The 17,457-nt window shown below is 38.5% G+C and overlaps 1 protein-coding gene and 1 non-coding gene across 4 annotated transcripts in view; both read right to left on the bottom strand.

Annotated features, from left to right (window-relative positions):
• ift172 (intraflagellar transport 172) overlaps positions 1–17,457 on the bottom strand; it is a 95,759-nt gene that overhangs the window by 76,781 nt on the left and 1,521 nt on the right. For 2 of the 3 annotated variants that reach the window (XR_010803901.1, XM_066677158.1), the window contains exons 1-9: positions 9,781–9,927; positions 8,348–8,491; positions 8,073–8,185; positions 7,915–7,954; positions 3,899–3,964; positions 3,724–3,803; positions 3,518–3,605; positions 3,210–3,424; positions 2,146–2,269 (exon numbers count right to left, since the gene is read on the bottom strand). Coding sequence is in view for 2 of the 3 variants with exons in the window: in XM_066677158.1 (XP_066533255.1) it covers positions 2,146–2,269; positions 3,210–3,424; positions 3,518–3,605; positions 3,724–3,803; positions 3,899–3,964; positions 7,915–7,954; positions 8,073–8,185; positions 8,348–8,491; positions 9,781–9,819 (909 nt within the window). In the remaining variant the exon portion in view is untranslated. Of the gene's footprint in view, positions 1–2,145; positions 2,270–3,209; positions 3,425–3,517; positions 3,606–3,723; positions 3,804–3,898; positions 3,965–7,914; positions 7,955–8,072; positions 8,186–8,347; positions 8,492–9,780; positions 9,928–17,457 lie in introns of those variants that run through there. The other variant, XM_066677160.1, reaches the window with a different exon arrangement.
• Positions 10,120–10,191, bottom strand: trnaa-ugc (transfer RNA alanine (anticodon UGC)). The gene has a single exon. It is a non-coding gene; the product is annotated as a tRNA-Ala (tRNA).

The following is a 17,457-nucleotide window of genomic DNA, read 5'->3' as shown; positions in this document are numbered from 1 at the left end:
CCACACACAGACATATCCAGGACATGGGCTACAACTGTCGCATTCCTTGTGTAAAGCTGCTCATGACCCAAAGACAACACCAGAAGTGTCTTACCTGGGCCAAGGAGAAAAAGGACTGGACTGTTGCTCAATGGTCCAAAGTCTTGTTTTCAGACGAATTTTAATTTCGCATTTTATTTGGAAATCAAGGTCCCAGTGTCTGGAGGAAGAGTGGAGAGGCACACAATCCAAACTTGAGGTCTAGTGTGACGTTTCCACAATCAGAGATGGTTTGGGGAGCCAAAGTCCAAAGTGAGCACAGCCGTCTACAAGGAAATTTTATAGCATTTCATGCATCCCCCTCCTGACTAGCTTATAGAGATGCAGATTTCATTTTCAGACATGGCACTTGTCCACACTGCCAAAAGTACTAATTCCTGGTTTAATAACCTCAGTATCACTGTGCTTGACTGGCCAGCAAATGCGCCTGACCTAAAACCCATAGAGAAATTATGGGGTACAGTCAAGAGAAAGATGAGAGACACCAGACCCAACAACGCAGACATGTTGAAGGCCGATATCAAAGCAACCTGGGCTTCCATAACACCTTAGCAGTGCCACAGGCTGATCGCCTCCATGCCACACCGCACTGATGTAGTAATTCATGCAAAAGGAGTACTGAGTGCATGTACTGTACATACTTTACAATAGGCCAACATTTCTGTATTTAAAATCATCTTTAAATAGGTCTTATATAATATTCAAATTTTCTGAGATAATGACTTTTGACGTTTCATTGGCTGTAAGCTATAATCATCAACATTAAAAGAAAAAAAAATTGAAATCAGAGGCGATTGCTCTAAGACTCCAAGGGAAGCTCAGCTTCCCCCAAAATGTCAAAAAAATAAGTGATCAAATATATACTGTTGTGTGTACATGTCATTGAATAAATATGCACTACAACGCGCTCAACTTTTGTTCAGAATCAGCTTCTTAATACTGGTAAAGACGCGGCTTTCCTCGTCCACAGAGTTCAATAGTGAAGCAGCAAAGTGCAGCGAAACGAGACGAGTCATTGGATAAATGCTGGGCTTTGTCCCGCCCATCAGACGCTCAGCGTCTCTGTGGGGGTCTATGGGGCAGTGGGCTGGCCTCGGCTGGCCCGGACGCACAGCTTCTGCATAATGATTGGATGATCTGTCTGAGGCTGAATCCCTTTTTGATTGACAGAGAAATGAGCGAATCAGCGGTCCTTTGGTGTAGAGATCCGTGGGAGCATTACATTTTCATTCTGTTCTGAGTTGAACCGGAGACTTTCTTAATTCTTTTAAAAAGAATTTTTTTTCTTTGTTAAAAACGACTAGCGACAAATCAAACTTCTATTTCTGGTTGGGTTTTTTGTAGCTGCTTGTTATTGGAGACTGACTTCTATCACTCTTTCTGACTTCTATCGCAGTTTCTGTCCAGCGGGTGCTGCTGAGCCCCTCCACCATCACAAAGCACTCATAGACGGACACACTACACATGGGCCAAGGCCGTTTAAACAGCCTAGCTCTGCTGGCCATTGAGAGGACACTAGTCAAGTCCCTGGAAAAGACGCCTTGTTGGTATGACAGGGTTGCAGATCATTTTCTTGAAAGGAATGGAGAGTACAATTTATGTATAAATAAACCGACACATTTTATGATGTAGGCTGAAATTGAGCTTCCCCTCCTTGAAAGACCAGCATCCGCCACTGCTTGAAATAAATCACTCTGTTTGTAATTAATCTATATAATATATGAGTTTCACATTTTTTAATAGAATTACTGAAATAAATTCATGTTTTGATGATAATCTAATTTATTGAGATGCACCTGTAGGTACTCACAGGTATCCCGATGGGGCCCAATATCAGGAAACCAGACTGGAGAACAAATAACTCAGAGTACTATCTGATCTGATGTTTTTACAGGTCTATTTCTTCCTGTGGAGAAGTAGACTTTTCCACTAGTTTGACAGTAGCATGATATAATTTGAGGCTCATCTTAAATGGTATCCATGTCAGGATTCCATACCGGTACCAGAACTGAAAAAAAACTGGTATCATACCATGTACTGATATAATATATGCTGCAATGAAGATTGTCCTGTATATCTTTCATAATATGTCATATTTCACCATACCGCACAGAGCCGTGAGCCATCTTTTTTCCAGGCCAAAGCTGTAATGGTATATAGATTGGGAATTTCCTTGGGAGAGCCTTCATCCCAAGCTCCCCTACGAGGGCTCCAGTTGAAAACCCTTAACCTGAAGAACAACAAAAATGTTATAAAAATTAATACCAGACGTTAGTAATCTCCCGTCTAGACTATTGCAATGCCCTCCTGACAGGTCTTCCGGCCTGTGCTGTGAGACCGCTACAGATGATCCAGAATGCTGCAGCACGCCTGGTTTTCAACCAACCAAAAAGAGCACATGTCACGCCCCTATTAGTTGAGCTGCATTGGCTACCCTTAGCTGCTCGCATCAAATTTAAATCACTAATGATGGCCTTCAGAGTATTCAATGTTTCTGCTCCCATCTACCTCAATAGACCCTTAAAACCATACGTTAGCGCCCGCCCTCTCCGTTCCTCAAAGGAGCGCCAACTAAAACGACCAACCCCCCGTACAGGTCAGTTGAGGCTATTCTCATCTCTGGTACCACGCTGGTGGAACGAGCTTCCAAGCACTATCAGAGCAACAGAAACCCTCTCAGCATTCAAGAAATCATTGAAAACCCAGCTCTTCCTAGAGTCTCTTTTGCACTGAATGTCTTTCTTTAATGCACTTATTACTTCCTGGTATCTTGCACTTAATGTAAGGTATTTTGTATAATTTCTGCTGTAGTTCGAATGTTAGATCCTCTTTTGTAAGTCGCTTTGGATAAAAGCGTCTGCCAAATGCATAAATGTAAATGTAAATGTAATACCAAAAGCAGTAAAAACAATGCTAGCACTGCCAATTCAGGTCGTCATAAAAGCTTGTTGATATACAACAGAGTACTCATTGTATTTTTTTGTTTGTTTGTTTCTTTGTATGATATAATCCATCATTTTCTCCCCAGCAATGAGAGATAAAAAAATAAAGTATGATAAAATAAAATAAAGCATGTTGAATATCCTCTAAGTTTAATGATTACTTAAATTTTGTCAGGGTTTGTACTAACTTCATCTCTCTTAAATAATATTTTGATAGAACACACTCACCTGTCATAACTCCCTAAGACTACAGACTGACCACTGGGACTGGTAGCAGCGACAGTAAACTCCTTTTCAGAGCGATCCCGGCTGTAGTCAAATGTCTGTAGAACATGGCCCTCTTTCCCATAAGCCACAATCTTCTTATCACATCCAGCTGCAACAATGCTGTTGATTCCCCAGGCCAGTGCATAGGGTGGGCAGGGATGCGTGAACAATTTGCCCTATAATAAACAGGTAATAAACCAGAAAATATTTATTTGCTTACAGATTTTTTCCTTCATAAATTAAACAATTGTAAATAACAAAAATATTACCTGAGCTTCTCCTGACCCTTCATCGTCAAAGAAATATCGCACAACAGTTCCATCTGCATGGCCTGAAAGAATTCCTTTCCCAGACACGCTAACACACAAATTTCAGAACATTAACAGGTATGTTTCAAGTACAAGTAAACAGGATAACAATATACCTCCATGAAAACACTACTGGCCATAAGCAAATAATTATAAGGTAGACATACTTTGAGGTCAGTGAGACAACGTAGGATTCCGTTCCATAGATCGTTGATGATTTGTTGGTTTTTGTGTTGGCTACTCGAATCTTTGTTTTGAGGAAAACAAAATGATATATATAGACAGATATAGATAGATAGATAAAGATTAGAAAAAAAGTGTTATATAATTAATGTCACTTACTTTTCCCTCTGTTAGTCCAAAAATTATAGAATGTTCTGTTGGCCAAAGCAAACATGTGACCGCACTCTGCCAAAAGCAAAATTAATTAATTAATCAATCAATCAATCAAATTGTGTTAAAACACACAATGTATTGTATTAAGCCAATTTCATACATGCACTGCAGATCTGAACGTTTTTTTTTAGACCAAAGGGGCTATATGTGAGAAATCAATCAGCTGGACCAAACATTTAACAGACTTTTTTTTACCAGCTCCCTAGTACAAAATCTGGGTATTAACCTTCTGAACTTATATGTGAATAGGGAAGGCCACTGTCTATAGAATTCACCACCAGCTGGTAGACAACCTGATGACTTTTCTATCATGAACCTTATAGTGAGCACAAAGACATTTAAAAATTGTGAAATGGATGGCTTTAGGGGCATCCATTACACTTATAAATGTCAGCCTGACTGAAAATACCATTTATTTTTAAATAACATTTAAATGTGACCTCTACGATTCTGGGGGAACTGCTCTGATTTATGTACATTCAGAAGCTCTGCATTTTTTAAGGTGGAATGGTATGTCTGAGGGGGAAAAAACACCTGTTGTTTGTACGTGGCGGATTTTTAACTTGCACATTTTTATCCATTTGAATGAATACAGAAACGTGTTTGTAACTCGAGCTGTTTAGTTTTGTAGCACTTTCAGTAAGTGTTTACTTTCACACAGTTAACCGTCTCCCGAATTTAGTGTCAAGTAATAACTACAGCAAAAATAACTCTATTACCAGGGGTGCACATTACATTTTTGGTCTAGTTCTCAAAGGAGCACCTAAAGGTGTTGCTTGGTGCCCACGTTTTACAATGCAGGAAATACTACAAGCATTCATCATCACTACCCTCCTGACTGCTCTCATCACCCTCTTCCTCCCTTTCAAACATGGTGGATGATGATGAGTTCTGACTTCTTTCTCCCTGATTTAGCCTACGATAAGCTGTGTGCATCCATAGATCAACAGCTGCCTTTGGGTCAAATGTCTCTGTTGTGATCCTAGACAAGTGGATGTGCATCAGTGATGAGAGTCGCAAGTCTGATAGGCAGGATCTGTACTTATTTTTATCATATGGAGATGTGAAAATCTCCACTCACATGCTGCACTGCTCAAGGGCAGTGTAAGGGACAACAGAATGACTTTGTGAATGTTGGAGTAACTATCTGGATTGATCATCTTCACTATGTTGACCAGGTCATACACAGTGGAGGCTGCCAAACGCTTCCCTGACTGCTTTAAACGTAGCTATTCTCTTAGAGTGGCATCTCTGTCAACAGACAAGCTGGCCAAGTTGAAGGATCAAATACTAAAAATTGATCGCATGATCTGAGTGATTCATATCTGCTTTCAAACTCTTGAATTAAACCTCTCAATACATCAGTCTTGTCCCTGTCAGCATCAGCATTTGAAACAGCTTCTTTCCTGTACTCGCCTTCACTGTCAAGCAGTAGTGTCAGCTGTCCAATGGCTACCATGAGCTCATCTTTGCATTCACCAATAGTCAGCTTCTCTTGCTGGAACTTGAGAGATATGAAGTGCAAAATCTTTCCAGTGTCAAGCATGTTGGCTAAAAAACACTGAAAATGCTCTCTACCAATATGTTTTATGTCACTGTCATCACTTGTAACCACATGAATTTGAATGGCAGGTAATAGCCTCCATATTTTCAACAAAGTCTCCTGTCTCCATGCAGACCATCTAATATTGTGAAATTTCCCTAGTTTGACAAAGGCAATGGCAGCACATATGTTCTTCAGTTTATCTGTACTTTTTGCACCCCCTTTCTGCAAATTAAAGCTTAACAACTTTACAATGGACTGTGTAAATGTCTCACAGTGTGTGAGCGGTACACAGGATATGTACAACTGAATCCCAGATCGCAACCATGTGTCGCAATTTACTAAGGACCCCTTTGTAAACTTTAACGTTCACTGCAGCTCCGTCTGTGCATACGGAAACCAACTTTGTCTTCCACTCATCCCCTAAATCACAAGCATGGAAGAGCTGCATAAGTCCATTCACTATGTCCTGTGCTGTTCGGTTCACAGATTAATTAATCCAAGGAAATCTGAGGTAATCTCTCCGTTGTTAGACACAGACACAATGTACACAATTTCCTGCTCCAGTTTTGTTATGTCTTCTGATCCATCAAAAAGCATGCCCCAGAATTCGGCCGCCTTCAGTTTTTCATTCAGTTCTGAACTGATTGACTGTGCAATGCACTGAAAGATGCGAGCTCCACCTTCTCGTGAATGATATGCACTGCCGACGTTCACTCCGAGCCTTTTAAAAAGCACAATGTCCTCCTCATATGAACGCATGGGACGTGCATGCTTTGCTTTGTGAAAGGCCAACAGAAAAATATTACAAAGTGCTTGACGCTGTTCTTCATTGAGTTTATCCTGCCACCTGTCCAGGGGTCGACTGGATAGTTTGCAGTATGTTCATGTGCTCTTTACTCTTCTCGTGCTTTTCAAAAGCTGGATGGCTGAAATTTTTTGTTCCTATATAAAAAGGCACTGCTTTTATCCACGAGACTGGGATTTTCACAGCATAATTTACACCGTATTTCTGTGTGGTCATCATGTGTCTGGAGCCATGCTACCTCCTGCAGCCTTTTTTCTGCGAATACTCTTTTTTTTACCTTCAGTCTCAGTCTGGCGTTTCTTTGGAGGTGGTGGAATACCAAAGTAATTACTTAATGTAGCTTGTTTCTTGAACATGCTAATGAATTGGTGGAAATCTTAAAACCAGAAAAAAAAAACAAGCTAGCACTAGTTATCAAATAAGCTAACTACTCTCTGGAGCCTGCCTATGTTATCGTGGTCCAAAAGTGTCAAATATAATGATGCGCAAACACGCTTCACGTTGTAATTCACATTGTGCATCGTTAATTTTGACCACGCATGCACACCACTTATGTGCATCCCTTTCTATTACCCACCAAGGAGCAGGAATCAAGTAATATCCTTATCTTGGTTCATGCTTTTCAACATCTGGAGGTCTTTTCATTGTCTAAAACCTCCAGATTCTGTATCTCTGCCCTGAGCAGAGAAGACAGGCTGTGTCTGAAACAGAAGGCAGCAACCTCGATGCCTTGCTGCCTATGCTGTCTCCTTAATCAGTGCCTTAGGAGGCAGCGTTTAGAGAAGAATACCTATAATGGAATAGCGTTTGAGACAAGCTTCCAAGGCAGCAACACATCACATTGTTGCTAGGATATCACGAGCTGACTGCCATCAGGTGTGGTAGACAAGTGCATTACTGTTTATAACTGAAATAAATTATTAAGAAAGAAAATGATACAAATTTTAATAATAATACTATTTGTATGAAGAGAAGGCAGCAATGTAAAGGTCTACTCACCGTAAGAAATGGTTGTGATTTGCAGTTATTTGCTCTTTAACCACTCAGCCAAAAGTAACTAAGATAACGTTGACGCACAGATTGCGGGGAATTTAAAGGCTTCTACGCTGCCTTCAAAAATCGGCTAAACGGAGGAACCTTAACAGGCAGCATTTCCCATAGACATTCGATTCAGACATGCCTCGCTACCTTGCTCCCTCAGAATATTGCCTCAGTAGACAGCATTCCAGACGTTTCAAACACAGACAGAGAAAGTCTAGCATATCGGATTGATTTGTTTTGTTTTATTTTTTTTTCCCCTTTACAGACACCGGGACTTTGTAAATGCTATAGACCGGTTTCAAGCCCACAAACAGACTGGAGAGTTAGAAAATGGTGAGGAATGTCTCTAGTCCTTTAGATGTCTCCAGTCCTTCACTTCTCACTGGGCTCATGCACCCAGATTCCACCCCTTGCCTAAACAAAATTGAGTATTGGATTGGATAATTGGAAAATCTCTAGCTGCGTGCTACATGTTTGAAAGGGGAACTCCTGACAATGCCAAACAGAGTTTATAGGTTAAAACAGTGAACTTTCCACCATTCATATTAATAGAAATTACAAATAACTTACTGTCTGCACGAATTTATTGCAAATAACTTTTTTGTCTCCCCTGTTGTAGAGGAAAAGAAAGTAAATTAGAGATTTTCAGGTTAAACTCTTATTTCCAATATAAATAAAGCAAAAATATTTTGTATCGTAAAAACATGGAGATGAAGTGATCAACTTACCAATCCTCTCCAATTTTGTATACAAATATTATACTGTCAGTTTGAGCAATGGCAATTTTTGTGGAATCTGAAGAAAATGCCATAGACTTCACCATGTAGCTTTTTTTCCCAAACTGCAAATAAATAACATTTTTCATTAGCTGTACTTTTACAATGGACCTTTACAATAAAATGTTGCTAGTTCCCACCAAACTATTTGGAATGCTTCTGTTTACACCTCACAACTACTGGATTTATAGAAAATCACTGATCTTCCAAATTCCCATTTAACTCACTTTTGGATCAGCAGGCTTTGTAGAAAATTTGTCTCGTCTCTCTCCTTGTTCATCATAGAGCAGAACCACTCTGTCAACTGTGCACACAGCAAACTTTGCGTTGTTTGATGCCCATGCCATACAAGTCACTTTGGCAGCACCATCCTGCAAGACAAATACGCCTTTTCTTATATTCTATCCCACTTTTCACTACTGTTATAGGTTTAATGCCATTCCTTTTTTTATTTTTTTATTGTTACCATACAGGTGCACTTTGTAGTTCTACTAATGCAAACTAGGACATCTGTTGTTCTGCATCCTTTTTAGCAAACTTTCAGCTTCTTCTTCAATTAAAAGGAAAACCAAAGGACCATCATAGCGCAGGTACGCTTTGGGTGTGGATCTGGATCGTACTCGTGCTGCAGTGACACTGACAGTGACACAATATCTGTTGCTGCAGTTTTTGTTGTTCGTCCTATAGTCCTTCATCAGTGGATATTTTCGACTGGTGGAGTATTCTCCTTCCTGCAGTGATACTGAGAGTTGTAAATACTCCAGCAGCACAGCTGTGTCTTATCCACTCTTAACAGCACAAAACACAGCTATCACGTCATTATCACTCCAGTGCTAAGAATAATAAACCACTCAAATAATACATGTGCTGAAAAGAACAGGTTGATGAGTAGGGCAATCAAAATATGCTGAGCAACAGATAGGTTAGTCTGTAATTGTAGAACTACATTGTGCAATTAGATGTTAAGCAACGCTGATAAAATGGAAAATGTAGAAACAAGGATTTCTTTTTTATATTTTGGTTAATGTGTGTACACTCATTTTGAAAATCCCCAAAATATTGCTTCACCAGGCGTGTTCAAACATTTGCATGAGACTAAATTTAAGAGTTAATATATTGCTAAACATTTAAATGCTTATTATTTGTGCACGAGTGTCATTTCATTAGCAAAAACACAATTAGCTGTACGGCCCTTAAAACCCAATGAACAAAGCTATGGCTCGGAATATCGCTGTAATTTTTGAAGGGGAGAAAAGTGCCTATCTTTCGGACGCGAAAGCTAAACGCCATTATACAGTTAATTTCCAAAGTCTTTAAGGCTGAAATTGTATGCTACATTTTACCTAGCTACGTGTGAACTGAATCCAAAATGCATCTCTACTCCCTCTGAAGTGTACTACAGGAGTCATAAAAATACAGGTTTAATTCAAATAGTTCACGAATTATATGGACAGCCGATGCATCTGTGCGTGAATCGCATCACTGTCTCGTGAATATTTTATAGATATTTATACGATAAAAGACGTTATTTCAAGTCCTAAGTTGTGCACTCCTTAGTGAGCACGGAGACAATTGAGATAAACCCCTTCTGAGATGTGCGCCAAACAGCCCTTTTTATGCTAACTCGCTACTGAACTTCACAGTTCCTCGTGGAAATTACCTGTGGAGTAAGCAGAGTCTTCAAATGCTTCAGCTGCATAATTTCTTGTTAAAACACTAGGTTTGTTGGCGTCTATAATTAATTATTTTTAGCTTTTCTTCAGTAGGTTGTAGTAGAGTTTTCAGGAGGCAGACATTTTGGCAAACACAGCTCTGTCCCTGGTTACCGTCGTCAAGGCGAACGGAGCCGCGTGACGTAAACGCGACCGGGAAAAATTAGCTAGTTGTTTTATGCCTTTGGGATAATACGTGTTTTTAGCTTTTTATATGCCTCGAGAAAATTGAAGTTTGTGTAAACACTGCTTCACTTGTAAAGGATTAAAATTGTTTAAAATATAGTTGGAGATGCCGGGGATTGAACCCGGGGCCTCATACATGCAAAGCATGCGCTCTACCACTGAGCTACATCCCCTTCCTTATAAAGTTCTGCAGTTTATCATATATAAAAGATTAACTAGATGTTTCACAACAATCTAAAACAACTTAAACTTAAAGTCCCCTTAAATTAATATAGTTTCACCTGAATGATATACAGTGTGTCTCAGAATTGAGAAAAGACTCGTAAAAGGGACTGGTCCAATTTTAGACCTAAGCTTTGAGGGAAGGGGAATCCATACAACAGTTTTGTGTTTGACCGCCGTCATTGCTATATCCTTTGCTTCCTTACTATTCCCTTATATATAAACACAATATATTTATTAGTTATTTTTAAGCGAAATATCCTAATGCATTAATCACTGCTTTGAACTCTACACCTTCACCCTCATTAAGCTTGGATATATTTACCACTGATTCTTGAGATAAGGGACAAAATATAAGGGTCTTCAATATTTTTAATACTACATTAATATCAAAAAGGTATCTTTATAGATGAAGGTCTCAGTTATGTATAAGAACAGAGTTTCATTAATATATATATTTTTAAAATTTGAAATGTATCTATTTCATTACTTGACTGGTGTCAACTGTCAGCTACACTAACTAGCATGATATTTTAATTAGAACAGTGCAGTAAGAGAGTAAAGTCTTCAGGTATAAAATATTGATGTTATGTAGCAGAATAAAATAATAAAAATCATATACATTTTTATTCTGATTTCAGACCATTTTGACAAACTCAGCTGTGAATATTCAATTTTCATTCATTCAATTCAATAAGCATATATAATCTATGTTCTTATGGACAGAAGACATCAAAGTATGTAGTTCAGCTGGTGTTTTAAATATATAGACAATGCACTGAACCAATTGTAAAATTTTGTTTAAAAAAAAACAAAAACCTTCACCTGACTGTGTTGACAACTGCTGATTGTGTTGACAGAAAACAGACTGTGTTGGCAAACAACTGATGGAGATCAAAACAGATTATGTATTTGCATATATTTTCAGATTGTCAGGTTTTGACATGAAACCCTCAAATATAACTATGGGAAGTAGGTGTGCTTCAGCACAAACTGTTGGCACTTTCTGTTTTTCACATAATAAAAAAAGGGGTGGTAAATGCTGTAAATGTAATAAGTGGTAGTGTAGCAAAAGGTGACAAAGGTTCAAACCCCACCTGCAAACACCACCATCAGTGCACCCTCAATAAGGGGCTGCAGTGATATGAACATTTATTGCTCAAAATATGAAAAACTTGATAGTTATCAGACCATACATCCTACTGTTACAACACCAAGGCCAGGAAGTGGAAAGGAGTCCTAAGGGTCATAGCTAACCAAGACATTGCCTGATTTATCCAAGATTATTTTAAAAAATCTGACAGAGTTGACCGAAAGTGAGGGCACAGATATCCTTGGCATTTTTAAAATGAAAATATGATTTACTGTATTTATATTAATATGATACATTCACTTTATGCAATATGTGTTATCTTTATTCATTTGACATGTGCATTTTTGTATTTATAGCATTTTTACACACCATTAAAAGAAAATGAAAAGAGAAAAAACTTGTAAATTTGTGTACAAGTTAAGAAACTGTGGACACAAATTAAACAAAATGTGAAAACAACTTGTGAAAGGGATGGGTATAAAAACAAATGTGGCCATAAATTGAAATCATCCACAGACTGCAAATTGTTCTCAAAACTCACAATGCCACCGGGGGTTTTATAGTTTTCTCAGCTAAAATTCAACTAGAACCCTACACAAAAGTTTAACACGAGCTGGTGTTTGGCCTCCACAGGTGTTTTTTCTCTTCACATGTTTTTTCTCTTTTCATTTTCTTTTAAAATTTCTCATGTTAAATTCTGATAAAACGGAGGTCTTGTTACTAGGTGCCGATACTCAGAAACATTCTCTCAGAAATGCTGCTATTAATCTTGATAATTCAACAGTAAAACACAGTACCATCATTAAAAATATAGGGATAGCTTTTGATTCGACTCTCACATTTGATACCCACATATCCAATACAGTCAAAACCGCCTTCTTCCACCAACGCAATATTGCCAAAATTCGCCATATTTTAACCTTAAAAGAGGCAGAAAAACTAGTGCATGCTTTTGTAACTTCATATCTAGACTACTGCAATGCACTCCTGGCAGGGAGCTCATGGAAAGCGTTACATAAGCTTCAGTTAGTTCAAAATGCAGCAGCCAGGGTGCTCACTAGAGCAAAAAAATTCAACCATATCACCCCAGTTCTCTCGTCCCTACCCGTAAATTTCGCATTGACTATAAAATTCTCCTCTTAGCTTGTAAATCTCTAAATTGTTTGGGCCCGCAGTATCTTACTGAACTTCTCATACCATCACGTACACTTCCTTCACAGGATGCCCATCTACTCTTAGTTCCTCACATTAAGAAAACCACAGCAGGAGGAAGAACCTTTTCTCACAAAGCTCCTCAACTCTGGAATAGCCTTCCGGTTACTGTTAGGGGCTCAGACATACTCTAGATTAAAAACCTACCTTTCAAACAAGCTTTTGGTTAATCGCTCACTTTCAGGTTACTCCTTCTCTATTAGTGTTAGAGGTGGTTTTCATATTATCACTACTTTGTATTAACCCTGTCATACTACCATAGCTACAGCTTTTTAGTTAGCTTTCTGGTAACCGCCAACAGGCTGTCTGGGTTCTCTTGCCTGACCCGTGAAGCTTTTCTCGCAGGACAATTTTGCCTGTTCTTTACCATGAACATACTAACCTCATTTTTATTTTTTCCCTTTGTCGGGTTTTCTTTCTCCTGTCTCTCTCATGCTTTGAGATGTCCTGCTGCTCTCCAGGTGTTGCCCTGATCCAGCCCCTATGTGTCCTGTACAAGATCCTGGCATTGTCTCATCTACAATCATACTTAGCCATGCTGTTTTATCTCAAATTAACTCTGCAACTACTTCTACCTCACACAGAATCACTGACCACCTCCTCCTTCCTCAGACTCATGTATCACTAATATTCTACATTAACATTCTGAGGTTTTATACGTGAATGGTTATAAAGAGAACAGAACAGATGAATTTGTGACGGTCTGTGATGGACTCGTATAATTGGTATGCTCCTGCTGTAGGTCCAATGATACTGGGTAGGCTCCGGACCCAGTGCAACACTGAACAGGACGAAGATGCTGGTGAAAATTAATCTGTGAGGGGTCAGGCCACACCACCAGTCGCCAGCAGAGGGCCCACTAGCCCTACTAGGAGAGCTGGTGGGAGCAGCTCCCAGGCATCCAATTCCAGAAGCCCCAGTACTAATCATGACTGACTGGGCACACCTCTTGTGTCCTGAATATAAGCTCAGCCAAACACCAGCTGTGTTACACCTTTGTAGAGGGGTAATCCGTACGGTACTTGAGTGACAGTGTGTGAGAAAGTAAACATAAAATAAATAAATAAATAAAACTCAAGCTTCAGAGAAAAGATGAATTGCACATTTGTGCAGCTCACATTCTTTGATCAATATCACTGCAATAGTATTCACTACCACTGCATCTTTGTATTCAGCGGCTTTGTTTGTTAGGCACTGCTCTATCATACAAGGGGTTGCTCAGTCTAACTTGCACCTAAGCACGCTTTTAGGAAAAGGGCAATAAAACTAATGACAAACTAATAACATAAAATAATAAAATAAACAAGATACAAGCTCTGCACTTAGGTCAACCACTCCCCGTCCCATAACAGAATCAATGTAGATATAGTCAAAATATTGGTAAATGTAAAAGTTAAAAATAAATCTAAAAATTGTCCTTTTGGGACTGCAATGTCATTGTATGTGCAAGACAAGAGCCTACACAAAGTTTTGGTTCTCTGGTCAGATGATTAAAAGGTGAGTTTATTTTTGACAACAAAAAAAGTGGCTTTCAACACCAACAACAACATCAAAGAAAACGAAAGCATTTAACCCCAAGAACAGTACCATTATGTTCACGTAAGGCAGTGGGAATTTAATGCTTATGGGTCAGGAAAGTTTGGTGTCATCATGGAAAAAGAAAACTATTTTAAGTTTTTGAAGGAAAATTTTAGGCACTCTAGAGAAACATTTGGTCTTTGGCAACTTTGGAATTTCCAATCAGATAATGATCCAAATCCAAATAATGACTTCAAAGGGAGAGCATGTCAGCAGTTTCTGACTAGAAGAGAAACGAGGATGCTCAGTACGTGCCAAGCAATTTATAGCACGATTGGCACATATTAGATCAAGTACATGGTGTACACCTCATATTATACACTCTTGATTTGCTGTGGCATGGCAGAAATCTGATTTCTGATATGATTTCTGATACAGAAACACACTAGTAAGTATAAAACATTTATTTAACAGTTATTACAAAATACTACATGGACCATGCCATTTTTAAAAATGATATTGTAAACAAAATAAAATGTCAAAGGACTGCAAAGGGGCTACTTAGTATTGATCACTTTGGAAGTCTAGTGCTAATCACAATTATGAACAAAAAGTTAAAGTTTCTTTAAAACTGAGCATTTGACATCAAACCAGTCAACTAGATCATATGGACATTGCAAATATTAGTGGACATCCCCTTTAAAAGTGTTAATTCATTTTGAACAGGAAAAATCACCAAACCAGATCTGATTTTATCACCCCTGATCTTACATGGCCGCTGGCTTAGTACTTTAGGTAGGGTTCATATGTATGTAAATTATGTACAAACCGGATTCCAAAAATGTTGGCACACTAAACAAACTGTGAATAAAAACTGGATTTGGATTTGCCAACATCTAATATCTAATATCACAGATCAAAAGTTTAAACTGAGAGAATGTATCATTTTAAGGGAAAAATATGTTGTTTCAAAATTTCATGGCATTAACAAATCCCAAAAAAGTTGGGACAAGGCCATTTTTTACCACTGTGTGGCATCCCCCCTTCTTCTTACAACACTCAACAGACGTCTGGGGACAGAGGAGACCAGTTTCTCAAGTTTAGAAATAGGAATGCTCTTCCATTCATGTCTATTACAGGCCTCTAACTGTTCAATCGTCTTGAGCCTTCTTTGTCACACCTTCCTCTTTATGATGCGCTAAATGTTCTCTATAGGTGAAAGATCTGGACTGCAGGCTGGCCATTTCAGTACCCGGATCCTTCTCCTACGTAGCCATGATGTTGTGATTGCTGCAGAATGTGGTCAAAGCCAAAGAGAAGTCTTCCCTGAAAGAGATGATGTCTAGATGGGAGCATATGTTGTTCTAGAACCTGAACATAGTTCTCTGCATTAATGGTGCCTTTCCAGACATGCTGCCAATGCCACAAGCACTCATGCAACCCCATACCATCAGTGATGCAGGCTTCTGAACTGAGCTTTGATATCAACTTGGGTTATCCTTGTCCTCTCTGGTCCGGATGACATGGCGTCCCAGTGTTCCATAAAGAACTTCAAATCGTGATTCATCTGACCACAGAATGAATCCATTTTAAAAGACCCCTGGCCCAGTGCAAACGTCTGATCTTGTGGAGCTTGCTTAGAAATGGCTTCCTCTTTGCACTGTAGAGTTTCAGCTGGCAATGACAATGCTTTCTGGAAGTATTCCTGAGCCCATTCTGTTATTTCCTTGACAGTGGCATTCCTGTTTGAGGTGCAGTGACGTTTAAGGGCCCGGAGATCACGAGCATCCAGTAGAGTTTTACGGCCTTGACCCTTACGCACAGCAATTGTTCCAGAATCTCTGAATCGTTTGATGATGTTATGCATGGTTGATGATGATAACTTAAAAGTCTTTGCTATTTTACGCTGGGTAACACCATTCTGGTATTGCTGCACAACAATGGTGGAATTGGTGATCCTCTTACCATCTTGGCTTCAGAGAGACACAGACACTCTGAGAAGCTCTTTTTATACCCAATCATGTTGTCAATTGACCTAATTATAGTTAATTGGTCTTCCAGCTGTTAGTTATATGCTCAATTTCCTTTTTCCAGCCACTTATTGCTACTTGTCCCAACTTTTTTGGGATTTATTGACGCTGTGAAATTTTGAATCAACATATTTTTCCTTTAAAATGTTACACTTACTCAGATTAAACTTCATCTATGTTCTATTATGAATAAAATATTGACATTTGCCGTTTCCACATCATTGCATTCAGTTTTTATTCACAATTTGTTTAGTGTCCCAACTTTTTTGGAATCTAGTTTGTAAATTGAGGTTCAACATAAATCATAATGTTATGTCTTCAAATCATGGAGAATAGCAGGACAGAGAGCTGGACTTAACAAGCTTTATAACCACAGGAAATTTTATATTTATTATAGAAAACATGAAAACTCAAATAGAAGAATTTATTTCAATTTGTATAAAATCTGAAAACAGTAGAAAATTGCAAATTGACTGATTTCAGAATTATAGGATCAAATTCATAAATAAATGGTGTTGAAATTGTCAAAGACTTCATCGACATGCAGTGCAACCTAATCTGCTCCTTATGAATATTCAACAGAAATTACACTGTAAAATATGCCTAAATTTTACGGTGAAAACTGTAAAACCATGACAGTAAATGACTGTAAACTCTAAAAAGGTTGAAAATTGTTTCTGTTACAGTGAAATACCGTAAATACTTTCATCAGCCAAAACACAAATTTTTAAAGCTCACTGTTGAATGCATAAACCATTATGGGCGGTACAAGTGTCCAATGACTGGGAGGAACTAAGACTCATTAGGGAGCTCCCAGCAAGGCTTGCTGTTCCATATTTTCTGTGATTTTCAGAGTTTTTTTGTTTTTCTTTGTCTTTGAGACTTTTTGATTTTGGGTTGTACTGGGGTTATTATTTTGTGTTTCTGTACATGTTGTGACGAGATGTGTGTTGGTCAGGAAAGTTCACCATCAGCCTGTGTTCCGAGTGCTGGAGTGTGGTGCCCAGGTATTGCACATTTCTTTGCTCCTTTCGGCAATAACTTATTTTAAGGACTAAATATAGGATGCAGTATGGCTATATGTCAGTCAATATTCTCTCATTTATCACACTATATACATGCTAATTTTATAGCAAAACAATGTTTCTTTGTTATTTTTATGTAAATACTATGGGATATTTAAGAGAAAAGTACTGTAAACAAAACTGTTCTTGAATGTAAATTTTACGATTGCAATACAATTATTTGCCAAACTGGCCATTATCTATGTCAAGTTTTTTTTTTTCGAGAGCTGAATCTGATGGATCATTTCTATGTGCCCACTATAACCTATAAAAAGCCTCTACACCTTAGAAACAACAGTA

This window comes from Hoplias malabaricus, chromosome 7 (assembly GCF_029633855.1).
Source record: "Hoplias malabaricus isolate fHopMal1 chromosome 7, fHopMal1.hap1, whole genome shotgun sequence".
Taxonomy (NCBI): Eukaryota; Metazoa; Chordata; class Actinopteri; order Characiformes; family Erythrinidae; genus Hoplias; species Hoplias malabaricus.
Note: the sequence above shows the minus strand (reverse complement) of the source record. Positions and strands in the feature narration are given on the sequence as shown.